Raw genomic sequence first — 14,526 nt, forward strand, 5'->3', positions numbered from 1 at the left:
CTCATGTATATTATTATAAGTAACTCACCTACTGCTCAGTATTACTTTTGACTCTGCACTTTACTGCTTTTTTGCATTTCTTCTCGCTGCACTGTACTTGTGCAATAAAGCTAATGGTTGATTTTGGATGAAACTGTAACGGGGTCAATATGTCAAAATGCAATGATAGCAAATAAAAGAAGTCGTTTCTTCCCAAGCACAAACAAAACATGACCACATTGATTGAGGCAACTCTTACGTGGCCAAGAAAGGGATCAAACGCAAACTGAGAACATCTCAACCCAATTTGCCAGAGGAACAGCTCGAACGCATCACTTCATCACCCATCACCAAAAAAAAAAAAAAAGCGCTAATATATTGTTTCTCTTGTCCCCTTCTTCCAGCATGTTGATGGAGGGGGGGACAAGTCCAAACCGGTTCTAACGTGGATGGGAGGCCGGTTTCAGCTGGCTATGTTGCCGTAGCAACGAGCTCCCTATAAATACAGGACGGGACATCCGCTGCTTCCACTTCTACTTCAGTCTCGCTCGGCCAAGTAGAGGAGTATCGCAGGCTGCGGCTCCGTTGTCTGGAGGAAAATCCTTTCTTTCTTTTTTTACGCCCCAGCGGGTCTAATGGACAAACTCTTTGTAAATGCTTTTTAAGGTAAGAAGTCAAATGTTGTGTGTGTGTGTGTGTGTGTGTTTTATTTTTGGTGGTACTTTTGTTGGCCGGACATTTTAGCTAGCACGTAAGAATGAATGGGCACCCCCTGTGGTGACCTTTTCCCCCACTTTAAATTCGACGGCTTATTGATTATCAAACATTAGGAAATGTGATTGAGGGATTGATGACTAAGATCGAAGCAAGAGTGTTACTGGAAGCCTTGTTGCTTGCTAGTTAACGGTCATTGCGAATTAGGTGTTAATCTGATGAGGATGACGTGTTGATTTTTTTTTTTTTTCTTTTCTTTACTTTCTTAATACGTTTAATGAACCGTGCAATGTGAGTCACGGCTAAGATCACCTCAGCTCTCGTGTTAAGGGGACAGCAGCCGCATGGCATAGAAAACGGAACCGGCATAGTGACGTTTGCGTAATTCGTTCATCTTCCATTTGTTCCTTTTGATGTCGTTCAAAGATTAAGGGCGTAGCTTTTCGCCGATTGGAGGGAATTGATCCTGGGCGGAGCCAATTCTTTTTTTTTTTTTTTTTAAATGCGCATACGGTGTCGAGTTCTACTGACTCAGTAAAGGTATTTTTCCACTAATGCGACGTTGCAAAACTCATCAATATACATTTGTTAGCCTTATTTGAATGGCTATTTGGTTAAAGATGTTTTCTCCCTAAAATGAGGCAATAATTGTCCAAATGTCTTGTCTCTCTTCTCAGACTCATCACTCCAGGAGAATTCACTCTGTTTGCTCAACAGGCCCTGGCCTTGAGGCTTATTTAAAGGGTTTTAACTTCACTGGCGAGCCACCTTGGGTCTCCTGCACCCAAAAAAATTCCATCTCTTTGTATTCAAGTAAGTGCTACACTACGCTTTTTTTTGTTTACCACAAGCACAGTAGTCGACATTAACATCTACCGTAACACTCTTCCAGATTTCTGAGTGACCGTTTAAAGGGCTTCTCGCAACCATGAATAGGGCCGAGGTTGATTTCTCTTTCCTTGAGGAGGGCTTTTCTGCCAAGGATATCGTCGAGCAGAAGATCAATGAGTCATCCATGACGGTAAGTTCCTGTCCTGAGGATAAACGTGTTTGGTTTTGCTGCCCTTATTATGTGTGACCCTCTTCCCATCTTGCAGGATGACAGGGATGCCTTCTATGTGTGTGACCTGGGGGATGTTTTGAAGAAACACTTGCGTTGGGCAAGGGCACTTCCTCGTGTCTCTCCTTTCTACGCGGTCAAGTGCAATGACAGCAGTGTTGTTTTGACAACATTGGCTTCACTGGGAACCGGTTTTGACTGTGCCAGCAAGGTGATTATTAGGAAGGAGGTGACATGTGGATGGATTTTTTTTTCAGCAGCATTCATAAGTGACAATTTGTTTGTTTCTCTTCCGCTCCCTCAGACCGAGATCCAGCTGGTTCAGTCTCTGGGAGTAGATCCGAGCAGAATCATCTACGCAAACCCTTGCAAGCAGCTGTCACAGATCAAGTATGCTTCTGCCCACGGGGTCCAGATGATGACTTTTGACAGCGAAATGGAGCTGATGAAAATTGCTCGCTGTCATAACAATGCCAAGTATGACGCCGTTGCGGTTTGTGCCTCATCGGTCTCGTCATCATCTCCTTTTTTGCATTGGTGTTCCAGGTTGGTGCTGCGTATTGCCACCGATGACTCCAAGGCAGTTTGCCGCCTCAGCATCAAGTTTGGGGCCCAACTTAAAGCATGTCGAGGGCTTTTGGAGAGGGCCAAGGAACTGGCTTTGGATGTGATCGGCGTCAGCTTCCACGTCGGCAGCGGCTGCACTGATGCTGAGGCCTACAAGCAAGCTATCGCAGATGCCCGCTGTGTCTTTGATATAGGGGTGAGTGAAGACAGTAATACATTCATTAGATAGGAGACCCAAGGGGTATTAATAGGTAAAGCGAGGACCCAAAAGTTTTAAATGTTGATTGAGTGAAGTGCATTGTACCTTTTTTCTAGCATGATCTGGGCTTCTGCATGAACCTTTTGGACATCGGAGGGGGTTTTCCTGGTTCCGAAGACACTGAGCTCAAATTTGAAGAGGTATCTTTCTTTCTTTTTTTGTTTTGTTGACATAATAAAAGTTCTTGGGCGTCGCTAAAGGTGTCTTATTTACCTGGCAAAACAATCTGACTGTGTAGATCACTGCGGTAATCAACCCAGCCCTGGACAAATATTTCCCCGCTGACAGCGCTGTGAGGATCATTGCAGAACCGGGTCGCTTTTATGTGGCCTCCGCTTACACCCTGGTTGTTAACATTATCGCCAAAAAGGTCCTCGTGGATGACGAGTCGGGTTCTGACGGTAGGTCGGCACTTGCGCTGCTATTTGTGACCTCTCGTCTCGGTGGTCAAATTGAGTTTCCCGTTTTTGTGACAGAGGAAGATGAAGGTATGAGTGACAGAAGCCTCATGTACTATGTCAACGACGGAGTGTACGGATCCTTCAACTGTATTCTGTATGACCACGCTCATTGTCTGCCAACCTTGCACAAGGTAAGCTGAAAGCAAATGGGACTATTTGGCAAGAGGATGACACCAACGGCGTTATTTTTGTCTGCTATACGTTCTTAGAAGTCCAAGCCAGACGAGGCCATGTATCCCTGCAGTATTTGGGGCCCGACATGCGATGGCCTCGACCGTATAGTGGAGCAGTGCGACCTGCCCGACATGCACGTTGGCGACTGGCTGCTCTTCGAGAACATGGGGGCGTACACTGTGGCCGCCTCTTCCACGTTCAATGGCTTCCAGAAGCCTGACATTCACTATGTCATTTCGCGGCCAGCTTGGTGAGTAGATGTTATACAAGCTTGAATGTATGGTATGGTATGGTGCGGTCGGTGCAGAAGCTAATTTGATCTCCTCCGCTCACTGTTGCTGTTTTTAGGCAACATGTGCAGCAAATCTGTTCCCAGGGCCTGCCGGTTCCTGCGGGCACCTGCACACTTGACGTTCCAGCCTGCTGTGGAAGAGAGAGCAACTTGGAGATTCCCGTTAAGCCCCCTCAGGCCCGTGTGCTTTAAAGGCAACATGATTCTCAAGAAATCATTTGCTTTTCATAAAGCAACAGGTTTTTTCTTTTTTTTTTCTTTTCTCCGTCTTGTGACATATCTCGGCCAGTTACTTGGAGGAGAGAGGGATATGTGTTGCAAACATTTCTATGTGGAGGCTGGTTGCTTGGATGGTTTTATGAAATAATGGCTGCTATTAATGCATGTTGAATGGTTCCATCTTTTGTCATGCGTAAAATAAACATTACATTGTCTTACTGTTCAGGAAGTAAGGGCAAGTCTTGGCATTCGTTGCTGACTTGTTTCCATCAAACCAATCATTTTAATTCATGTATAGTGTAGTGTGTTACAAATAAAGCTTAACATATACCATTTATCCACAGGGACTCAAAAGACACTACTGCCTCTCTCCTCCTCAGATCATTTAATTTTTGTGCTTATTTTCTGGAGAATGCAGAACACGTGGGTCGTAAAATAGATGGGATTGCAAATTCATGATGCTTTCCTATGGAAACTTGTGGAAGTTTTTGTATTTTTGTAATAAAGTGGTGCAGAACTGAATGATTTGTTGAATTAAAAAAATTGCTCCAACTTCTTGATGGTTAATTGTGGCAAATGATTGAATAGCACCGTCTTGTGGCTGAATGGTGCAACTGCTCCTAGGGGGAAACTGTCATTTTTATCCAGGCCTATTTCATGATTTTTTTTTTTTTTCTCCAGTTGGACCACAATTAAAATTGAACATCTGGTTTCTATTGGTTAATTTTCATAGAATTTTATTGATGAGTCAAGTTCTATCCATGATCCCTGTTTGAGTTGGGATCATTTAACAAGAGAAATCCCTTTCCTCTCATAATGCTTCCTGATATATTCCACAATGGCTTTCTCCTCATTTATTTCCTTCTTAAACACCATAATGTAGCACTTGGGCGCCAAGTGACAGCAAAGAATGCTGTAGCTAGAAATGAGAATGGCAGCACTCTCAATGGCTTGTTTGTAGGCCCCAAACAAATTGATGTAGATGGGGATGAAGAGGATCCAAACAATCAAATACAGCAGCATGCTAACGGTGATCAAACTCGCATTTTTGTACAAATCTGGCAACTGCTTCCCTTTGAATGCAAACAGGAAACAAATCAGTGCCAATAGTGCATTGTAGGATAACATCGCTATGAAGAATTCCGTGGAGCCTTTATTGCACTGCAACAGGATGGTCCTGCTTAAATTCCTCTGTGTCGGATATGGAGGGTAAAGGCAGAGCCACGGCACACACACAGCCAGCTGGATCCCGGATATGACAGCCACCACAGCCAGCGGCTGGTTGACCTTGTTCAAACAAGACTTGGTCTTCAAAGTAAACTGAAAACACACTAAGATCTGCAACAGGTTTGCCAGAATACAGGAGATACACAGAGAAAAGGCCATTCCAAAGAGCGGCATGCCAATCATGCAGGAGACGGCGCTGGGTTTCCCTGGAAAGCTCAAGGTAAGGCCAAAACATGTTAGCAAAGAAAAGAGCTCCAAAAAGCACAAGTAGCCTCCCACAGCCTTCACAACGGGAGTGCCGCGATGCATGGCAAACAAGGCGGCAAACGCAAGCGTCGCAACAATGCCCAAGCCTTCCAAAAGACTCAACAAGATAATGAAGGGATCGGACCAGACCAGGAACTCCATTTTTTTCTTCAAGCATTCGTTCCTCTGTGGAGATGAATACTCGTTGTCTCTGCAGCGTTTACACTCTGCACCTGAAGGAGCAAGAAAGAAAGAAAGAAAGAAAGAAAGAAAGAAAGTACACCCCCTTGAAAAAAATGGACATCATTGTGTCATTCATGCATCAACATCTGTTCTGAGCATATTATTCGAACTCTTACTGTAGACGCCCGCCCTCTAGCGGTGAGAAGAAACCTCGACACTTACCTTGTTCTGTGGAATATTCTCCTTCAGCACATGGAACACAATCACTGCAGCATTGCAAGTGAACATTCTGCTTCTTCAATTCTTGTCCAGGTTTGCACGTTTTAGAGCAATTGTAAGCTGTCAACTGTTGAAGCCCAAAGAATCATGAAAGGAGGATATGGCGTCATGATTTTCCGCTCATGAGAAAAACCTACCTTCACACTATGCATTGTTCGCACAATGTCCTGCGGGACCAGCATTTTTCCATTTGGCCAGTATTCTCCGATGATTTTGATGACTTCATTTTGTGTCTTGTCCCAGTATAAAATGTCATATCCTATACTGGGGTCGCCGTTCCGATCAAAAAATAAATGGGTTGTTTCTACAGTGAAGTTGACCTTCTTTATCTCCATGAAAAGCTATGGGAAGAAACATGAGCAAAAGTTAAGTAGATGCATTGACAAATCCAGGCCTTCAAACAGCCGTTACCTCCGAGGCCGTGAAGTCATTTTGACGTCGACACTTTTGACGGTCACATTCCATTAAGCGTCTGATCCCCTCGACGATGACTTGTACCGCTAAATAGATATTATAAGATTCATTTTCATCCATATGACTGGCCAAGCATTTGATGTCCACACATTGACCTGTCTCTTGGATGCTATTTGTTAATATACAAGCTCTTTCTTCCTCTGACCGATTGGAACAAAGCGGGTAATGATTCAAGTGATGATCCAGGATGGCGTTTGTTGTTCTGTTGAACATAGACATAAGGTGATCTTTAAATCCGGGCACTGCGTTCCTCTTGGAATTGAATCCAAATACCTGGCCGGCCATCTCAATACCAGGCAAAGTAGCTAGCATTATGGAGGTGGACCAGGAATCACTTGCGATCCAAGTTCTATTCAGCTTGTGTTTTATAGCAGCCTTCATGATAATATCCACATTGGGACCCTTGGTGAACATCACAATGGCCTCGGCAGTTGATTTGTTGATGTTATCCACAAGAGCCGCCAGCCTCTCGTGAGTTTGGGAATCGTTCTTGGAGAAGTAACCGGGCAGAATGTCGGTGAATTCGACGCAGATGTCCATCTCTCGGAAGTTTTGCGAAAGGCGATCGCTACCGTACTTCCCGTACTCATCGTCACTGCCTACGATGGCCACCGACTTCCAGTTGAATTGTTTCACCAGCTCGGCGATGGCTTTTGTTTGATATTTGTCGCTGGATATTGTTCGCAGAAACGTGGGGAACTTCAACTTCCTGCTGAGAAGCTCGCTCGTCGATGCATAGCTAATCTGTGTTGTGGGAGAATAATCCTCGTTAGTACGGATTGCTGTGCAACGGTGATCGTTTTAAATCAATCATTCGTTTTCAAACTTCAAGGTCAAGCGATCTGGCCCCCGCCACATCTTTTTCCTTGGCAAAACAAACCTTGTGCAAGCACCAAAATGGCTCACTGCCTTCCCTTCACTAATGAATAAGATTGAAATATTTTGGGGCATGATTGAAAATACAATGGCCACTAACCTGGGTAACTGAAGTTAAGGCGACAATCCGTGACACTGCGATTGAGACCTCGGAAAACCTTTCACCGATCACTGCCATCACTTTATGCGGCAGTAACGTTGCGTTTTCGGGAAGCAAACATCTTTGAGGCTCGGACCAAGCCTTCACCAGCTCCAGAGTGGCCCTGATGGCTAAGGTGACATCGCCACATGTGTCGTAGATGTGGTAACCCAAGGTGATGTTTGGCAGAAGTTTGCGTCGGTTCACTTCTCCAATGGCATATATCATCACTTGAGATTGGAGAAACATTCTGTAGCTATAGCTAGAAAAAAGATATCAAGAAGAAAAAGATCTGTAGAAGCTACATACATACTTCAATGGGGTTGTACTTACTGGCTGCAGGAGATAGGTCCAGGTATTGAGGTTCGATTAGTTTGTAAGTGAAATGGAAAAAGGCCTCCGATAATGATGTCACCTGGAAGGTATGCATTGAGCAAATTGTGCTCTTCTGATGGGACCACCACAGCCATTAGAATCACAACTACACCAGCAAAGAGCAACATTATAACTCATGTGAGTACGTATCAACTTCCTCTCTTGGCAAGACAAGCTCTTTTGTATTGCCTCAGAGACTCGCTCGTGTAATGCAGAAGTTAAATAACAGGTAGCTTAAGCGCAGGTATCAAAATCGAGGCCCCGGGGTCACATTTGGCCCGCCGCATCCTTTAATGTGGCCCGTCAAGGCAAATAATCAAAGGCTAAACATTAAAAAAACAAAAAAATAGATAGATATAACATTTATTGAACTTTTTGAATGATCTATTTGAAGAAAACAACAACTATTCACTCAAGTGTCCAGTAGAGGTCAGAATTGAAACATTTTCAACTCAAGCATTAAAAACCATACTTTGGAAAAAAATTGACTTTTTGCAGGCAACATTAATGATGACATCAACATTGGTTAGTTCAGCTTAGTTCAAGTGTGCTGAAAAAATGGACTCATTCTGTTCTTTCAATGGAATGTCTAATCGTCCTATTTAGAGAAATGATTCAGTGGATGTTTACATGCTGTAAGTATCTTGATGGTCTAGGAATGATAAAAAGATCAACACTTTCTGACAATGTTAATGATTATTTTAAATCCTAGTTTTGCAAATAGAGGCTCTGCACAAAAATATACAAGTCAAATGTCCCAGATTCACATTAATTCAGTCAAAAAGTACAAATAAAAGGAAGCTAGGTCTTGTGTGAGGTTCCTCAATGTTGCACCTCCAGAAGTTTGTGCCTGCCCTTTCTCCTCCTTATCCTGGACTGGGCCTCAGATAGTCCACGCCCCATGGAGCACGTCCTATAAGAGGCTAAAATCAGACGAAGGGTAAGTAGTAAAGGCAGCGGGCATCATGACTTCATTCATTTGGGGACTGGCCTGTGTCATTAGCATCCTGATCCCAGGAAGCCTGGGAAAGGTATGGCCACAGATGTCCCCAAGTGGCAATGCCAGCTTGGAGAACGTCACATCTACCGAGCAAGCCCCTGAGGAAGCACGAAGCACTGAAATTTCCCAAGAGCTCCAGAAGGCAGACCAAAGCGTTCGGAGGTTGCCTCGACAGGATGCGCGCAACAACTACTTGCCGCAGGGACGACGGAACCTCATCTCAGCGAGTATGTTGTTTTTTATTTATTCTCTATTTTTATTTATTATTATTGTTTATTGATCAAATGTGTATGTTTTTTGGACCATATCTTGCATATTTGCTGCTTATTGCATGTTTGTTTTCTTCAAATATTGTTCAGTTACAATTTGGCATAAAGTGCTTTACTGTATAATATATACAGTGTTGTTCTGTTCTTTTGCATGATCTTTCTCGTCTCGGTCGCATGAGTCAAACCTGAGCTTCTGCTTCCTCGACCCTTTCCCTCTTTCAAAAGCTGCTGACACTAATTCCAGGTTTTATCACTATGGGCCCTCGCTTTCACGGCTGCAACACAAAGCAGAAAAGCATCATGCTTCTCAGCTCTATGCTCAACATCCCAATTCTCCTGTATCCAGCAGAACTGCCACAGGTACCCAAACATACCAGTTTTGGAAAATTAGAATTATAACAGAATTGCTTGCGCTATTCTACTCATTGCTGGGTAGAATTATGAAGGTTTATTTGGAACTAAAGTCAAATCTAGTAGTATATGCCTGGGTGTCAGATATTGATACTGTATAAATCAGGCCAAACTATGATTATTATTTTTAATTCTACATCCAACATCTCTAATACTGGAACTCGTACGCGAGCAGTCCATTCCAGCTCCTGCTCTTTTGTGTCTGGAGCTTGCATGCAAAGCCAACATTTGAGGTTGAATTCATACAACCCAAATGTTTGGAACTAATGCTTCATATTGTCTGGAAAAAAGTAAAAGCACACATTACTTATTCCCTGGTCCTGTTTTTTTAACGTGCTTGTTTTTTCTTCCCTTCAAATGTTTTCCAGTAACGTCGTCGTCAAACTGCAAGAACCGGCCGATCGATTTGGTTTTTATCGTGGACAGCTCCCGCAGCGTACGCCCCGCCGAGTTTGAAAAGGCCAAGGAGTTTTTGATAGACATGGTGGACACCCTGGAGATCGGCTCCGATGCCACCCGAGTGGGCCTGGTCAATTACGCCAGCACAGTGAAGATTGAGTTTTATCTCAACACCTATTTTGACAAGCAAGCCTTAAAACATGCATTGGCCCGCGTTGAGCCTCTCGCGTCCGGCACCATGACCGGCGTAGCCATTAAGGCGGCCATGGACAAAGCTTTTATTGCAGAGGCGGGGGCCCGAATGGGCTCCGCCAACATCGCCAAAGTGGCCATTATACTAACCGATGGGAGACCCCAGGACCAGGTGGAAGAGGTGTCAGCGGCAGCCCGGGCGTCCGGCATTGAAATCTATGCGGTGGGAGTAGACCGAGCGGATCTGGGCTCACTCCGCCTCATGGCCAGCCAGCCTCTCGAGGACCACGTCTTCTACGTGGAGACGTACGGTGTCATAGAGAAGCTGACTGGCAAATTTAGGGAAACCTTATGTGGTAAGGATGATCTGGAGAGTGGTTTGGAAATAACACAAACTGACAGGGAAGACGCTTTCGGGATAAAAAATGAGAATGACGGTATGTCAGATTCATCCATCTTGATCAAAACTGTGATTATTAATGGGCAGCGTCATATTTAAAGCTCAACAGTCTTCCTCTTGGTTAATTTCAAAAGGGCAAGGTAAGCCGTTTGGATGGTCCACCTGAAATGTTCACTAACAGACACACATGCTATTGTACTTCATCATGTACAATGGGCCCAAGTACTAACCATCCTCCAGAAGAAGACTAAGCCGGGATCACTCCTGGATCCGGCCGGCAATTTGGGGAAGTGGTCGCACCCAACGGAATATGACGCTGCCTGTTAGTTTTCACAGCCTGTGCCGCTCTTGGCAAAGCGAGCTGCAGGTTTTGCCGGCCGGCCGCGTGCCCTGCTCATGCTCGTGCTAAGCTGCTGTGCAGGAATTAAACTCCGGCTGCTGCATTTTTTTAATCAGCCTTAATGGCTAATCCTGCCAGGGCAAATCTGTGTTTACTTAAGGTTTTTACTTGAAAACTAAGCTTTTATCAAATACCAAAAGCCATTTAAGTCCTCTTCCAAATTCCAGAATAGTCGATTTGCAGAAAATGTGAGTGTTGCGGGTATTATTTGTTGTGTTAATGTTCATTAATATCCAATATGGCCATCAACGATGCCATAGAGTAAGTTAATCATATCAAACATCTGACCAGCCCAGCCGCTTATTAGCACCATAAACTCATGTGAGTGCTGCTACGAATTGTAGAATGGGGGGGGGGGAACAGGCTCGATTATGTTCAAATTGACAAAAGAAAATCAATATCCAAATAGCCAAATTCTCATTCCAAAATGTAGCAGCACTCCAAATTGGTTGCTCACGCAAGTCGCTCTGCTTCCTTTGTGGTAGCGGCATTTGCTTGCCTGGGGGGGGTTGCATGGATTTGCATGTTGGCTGGGGTCATGTCAAATTTGACACAAACTATCTGTTGCATGTCTTTGGTGGTGAGATGGTGAAATCTCCAATGCAACATCACCAATTTGCATGACTAATCAACCAATGGATCCTTCCGATTGACTAATACTAACTTCACTAACTGTGAAGTGTATTTAAGCCAATCAGACATTTCCTTTCAGGAGTGGACGCATGCGCTCGCGGGCATAATTGCCAGCAGCTCTGCGTCAGCAACGGTAACTCTTACAACTGCCAGTGTTGGGCTGGCTACGTCTTGAACGCGGACAAGAGGACGTGTTCACGTAAGACTCTTGACATTTCAAGGCTCCATTCAAAGAGCAAGCAGTCACAACAGCATCTCATTGCAGGTCTGGACGCATGTGCCCGAGGACACGACTGCCAACACGTTTGTGTCAACAGCGGCGACTCTTACGTCTGCAGATGCGCATTGGGATACGTCCTGAATGCAGACCAGAAGACATGCTCACGTGAGTACATCCCATTTGCTTGGATATCTTCCGGATGGCCAAATATGCTGTCTCAGTTTCTGTGCAGCCAAAAGAAAAGCTCCATTTATTGCTTTGGATTGGCGTCATGACACGCAAATCATTTGCCCCACGTCTCGGTTCCAGGTTCAGATCCGTGCGCCGCTGGACACGAATGCCAACACATTTGCGTTGACAACGGCGACTCTTACATCTGTAAATGTCATCCTGGATATACGTTGAATCCCGACAAAAAAACATGCTCACGTAAGAACTTTTGATTTTATTTATTTTTTTTCCATTTGAAATACGATGGCAATGATTTGTTCTGTTCTGTTCTGTTCTGTTGCAGGTATCATAACAGATCCGTGTGCCAGAGGTAATGACTGCCAACAAATCTGTGTCAACAACGGCAATTCCTATTACTGCAGATGTCAAGTAGGATACGTACTCAATGTGGATCGGAAAACGTGCTCACGTAAGAAAGCGGGAAGACGTCGCTTTCCTTTCCTCAAGCGAGCATTTGAAGTTGTCTTTTTTCCCAGGTCCGGATGCTTGTGCTCTCGGACACAACTGCGAGCATAATTGTGTCAACAGCGGAGATTCCTACATTTGCACGTGTCGTACGGGATACCTTTTGAATGCGGATGGGAGAACGTGCTCACGTAAGAAATCGTTTGTCATCTATGAAGTGAGGATTTGATACGTCATATGGTTTGCTCAAGCGGCCACTTGAAGTTGTCTTCTTTTTTCCAGGTCCGGATGCTTGTGCTCTCGGACACAGCTGCCAGCATATTTGTGTCAACAGCGGAGATTCGTACATTTGCAAATGTCGTACGGGATACGTTTTGAACGCAGATCGGAGAACGTGCTCACGTAAGAAACCGCTTTTCATTTATGAAGTGAGGATTTGATACGTCATATGGTTTCCTCAAGTGGCCACTTGAAGTTGTCTTTTTTTTTTTTTCCCCAGGTCCGGATGCTTGTGCTCTCGGACACAACTGCCAGCATATTTGTGTCAATAGCGAAGATTCGTACATTTGCAAGTGTCGTACGGGATACCTTTTGAATGCGGATGGGAGAACGTGCTCACGTGAGAAAATGTCAAGACTGTGGCTTTTTTTTCTGCCTATGAAGCGATGAGCACTTGAGTTCCTTAGAAGCTGGAGTGTCTGTTTTCCAGGTCCGGATGCTTGTGCTCTCGGACACAACTGCCAGCATATTTGTGTCAACAGCGGAGATTCGTTCGTTTGCAAGTGCCGAGCGGGATACGTTTTGAATACAGATCGGAGAACGTGCTCACGTAAGAACCTTGTCTTTTTCAACAGATCGAAACTTTTGCTACACATTCACCAATTGGTCAATATGCGTATCACAAAATTGCTCATCGACACAACCGAAGAGATGTTTTATTCCACATTATGTGAAGTACTGTTTGTATTTTGCATGATTCTTTTTGTTTGTTATGTGCACATCAGGGGGATACGACCGGACAATTTGACAGTGTTTGTCTTTTTGCAGTCAGTCCTGAAGAAGTGAGCAGTTGGCTGAAGCCATGACCTCAATGTCCCAACGCCACTTTAGCACTGTTCCATAATGAAGTGGACACTAGGACCTTTGTGGTGTGACCTCATAGAGAAGACTTTAGCATTGGATTGAAGTTTTTTTTTTGGCTATCAATTTTTACAAACGATGTATTAACACGCAGTAGCAATTCACAATGAATAGTTTCAAACAGAATCTCCTAATCGAATGAATACCGTCACGTGATCGTGATTGTGTCGTACCGATTCCCTCGAAATGATTTGCAATATAGCGAATATATTGTTAGCAGAGGCTTAAAAAAAACTGGGCTGCGTCATGTGTTCCTCTATCACGACGTATTACAATTCGACGCTGCTTTGACTGCTCCTACTTTTCGAATTCTTTCAGAGGAAATGAGAAGTGAAATCACGCAAGATGCCTGCAAGTGTGAAGCTCAGCTACTGTTCCAGAAAAAAGTGCAGTCCACCATTCAAGACTTGAGCCGAAGACATATCCTTTTGTCGTCTGGTAGTTTTAAGAAGGGTTGTTTTCAGTTGTACTTTCTTAACTGTTAATCCACTGGATGACCTTTCAGAACGAATGAACCAGATCGAGGACCAGCAGCAGTATTAGGAGCTGTGATGAAGTCACGGGAGCAGCGTAGAATTTGTAAAGTTGATTCTTTTGTAACTTTCCCGTGGAATGATTGAAATCATAGAAAAAAGACACTAATAGCACTTTGGTTTTATATTAAAACCCCTATATTCACATTCAAAAGATGTGCATGTATGTGATCATTCAGGTTTGTTGGCAGAGGTCCACGTGGGTGAAGATAACATTGTCATTGTTGATGATTGTTCTAATCCATTGGATGGCAGCAATACTAAGCCGAGAAAAAAGATCAAGTGGCTGTACATGGCTCAGAATACTCTATGGTGCATTTCTTCTGTCTCTTGTCAACTTTAGAATCAATTTCAATCGATAGTTTAGTTTTATTTATGGCTGGAGTTAAGCTAGACATTTCAAGGAAAAAGGCTGAACTTTTATTATCATCAGCCCTGTTCAATTGTAACCTATTCAAAGTATGCTCATTGTAAGTACTGTATTTTCTGCTTTTGTCACTTAGGTGCTTGTGAAGAATTTAGGATTTTGTACTGATTGTGTGTCAACTGATGCCATATACAAGAAATGTTTTAGTGACTTGCTGTTCTGTTATTGGTGCTTCTTGAATAAATATTCTTAAACCATTTATCAGAATGAATTTCTTGTGCGTCTCTGACATGCAATTTAGAAAAAAACACCCTCTTCTAATTTTTGCTCGTAAATACAAATTGTTTTGTTACTCAAAAAACTACAAGTACCAGCAACATCCAAAATGGAGGGGGGGGGGGA

The 14,526-nt window shown here is 43.9% G+C and overlaps 3 protein-coding genes across 3 annotated transcripts; 2 read left to right on the forward strand and 1 right to left on the reverse strand.

The window, feature by feature from the left end:
• The first annotated feature begins 482 nt into the window (after positions 1-482).
• Positions 483-4,277, forward strand: odc1 (ornithine decarboxylase 1). Its single transcript, XM_085931142.1, has 11 exons — positions 483-645; positions 1,371-1,506; positions 1,586-1,714; positions 1,791-1,964; positions 2,058-2,230; positions 2,300-2,516; positions 2,636-2,719; positions 2,818-2,980; positions 3,056-3,171; positions 3,250-3,464; positions 3,563-4,277. Exons 3-11 carry the CDS (start codon positions 1,622-1,624, stop codon positions 3,696-3,698), a joined length of 1,371 nt encoding a protein of 456 aa, XP_085787268.1. The 5' UTR covers positions 483-645; positions 1,371-1,506; positions 1,586-1,621; the 3' UTR covers positions 3,699-4,277.
• Positions 4,278-4,508: 231 nt separating this feature from the next.
• On the reverse strand, positions 4,509-7,652 carry LOC147044905 (G protein-coupled receptor family C group 6 member A-like). Its single transcript, XM_085932539.1, has 6 exons — positions 7,483-7,652; positions 7,111-7,411; positions 6,072-6,878; positions 5,798-6,001; positions 5,604-5,727; positions 4,509-5,431 (listed from the first exon to the last, which is right to left on the reverse strand). The coding sequence occupies exons 1-6, from the start codon at positions 7,650-7,652 to the stop codon at positions 4,509-4,511; spliced, it is 2,529 nt and encodes an 842-aa protein (XP_085788665.1).
• An 837-nt stretch (positions 7,653-8,489) lies between these two features.
• LOC147044906 (uncharacterized) lies at positions 8,490-14,363 on the forward strand. Its single transcript, XM_085931906.1, has 14 exons — positions 8,490-8,751; positions 9,019-9,153; positions 9,573-10,236; positions 10,341-10,351; positions 11,308-11,427; positions 11,494-11,613; positions 11,758-11,877; positions 11,963-12,088; positions 12,156-12,275; positions 12,367-12,486; positions 12,584-12,703; positions 12,794-12,913; positions 13,447-13,644; positions 13,715-14,363. Exons 1-14 carry the CDS (start codon positions 8,490-8,492, stop codon positions 13,765-13,767), a joined length of 2,289 nt encoding a protein of 762 aa, XP_085788032.1. The 3' UTR covers positions 13,768-14,363.
• Positions 14,364-14,526: the final 163 nt, after the last annotated feature.

The sequence above is a fragment of the Syngnathus leptorhynchus genome, chromosome 15, assembly GCF_054491065.1.
Source record: "Syngnathus leptorhynchus isolate UIUO chromosome 15, UIUO_Slep, whole genome shotgun sequence".
NCBI lineage: Eukaryota > Metazoa > Chordata > Actinopteri > Syngnathiformes > Syngnathidae > Syngnathus > Syngnathus leptorhynchus.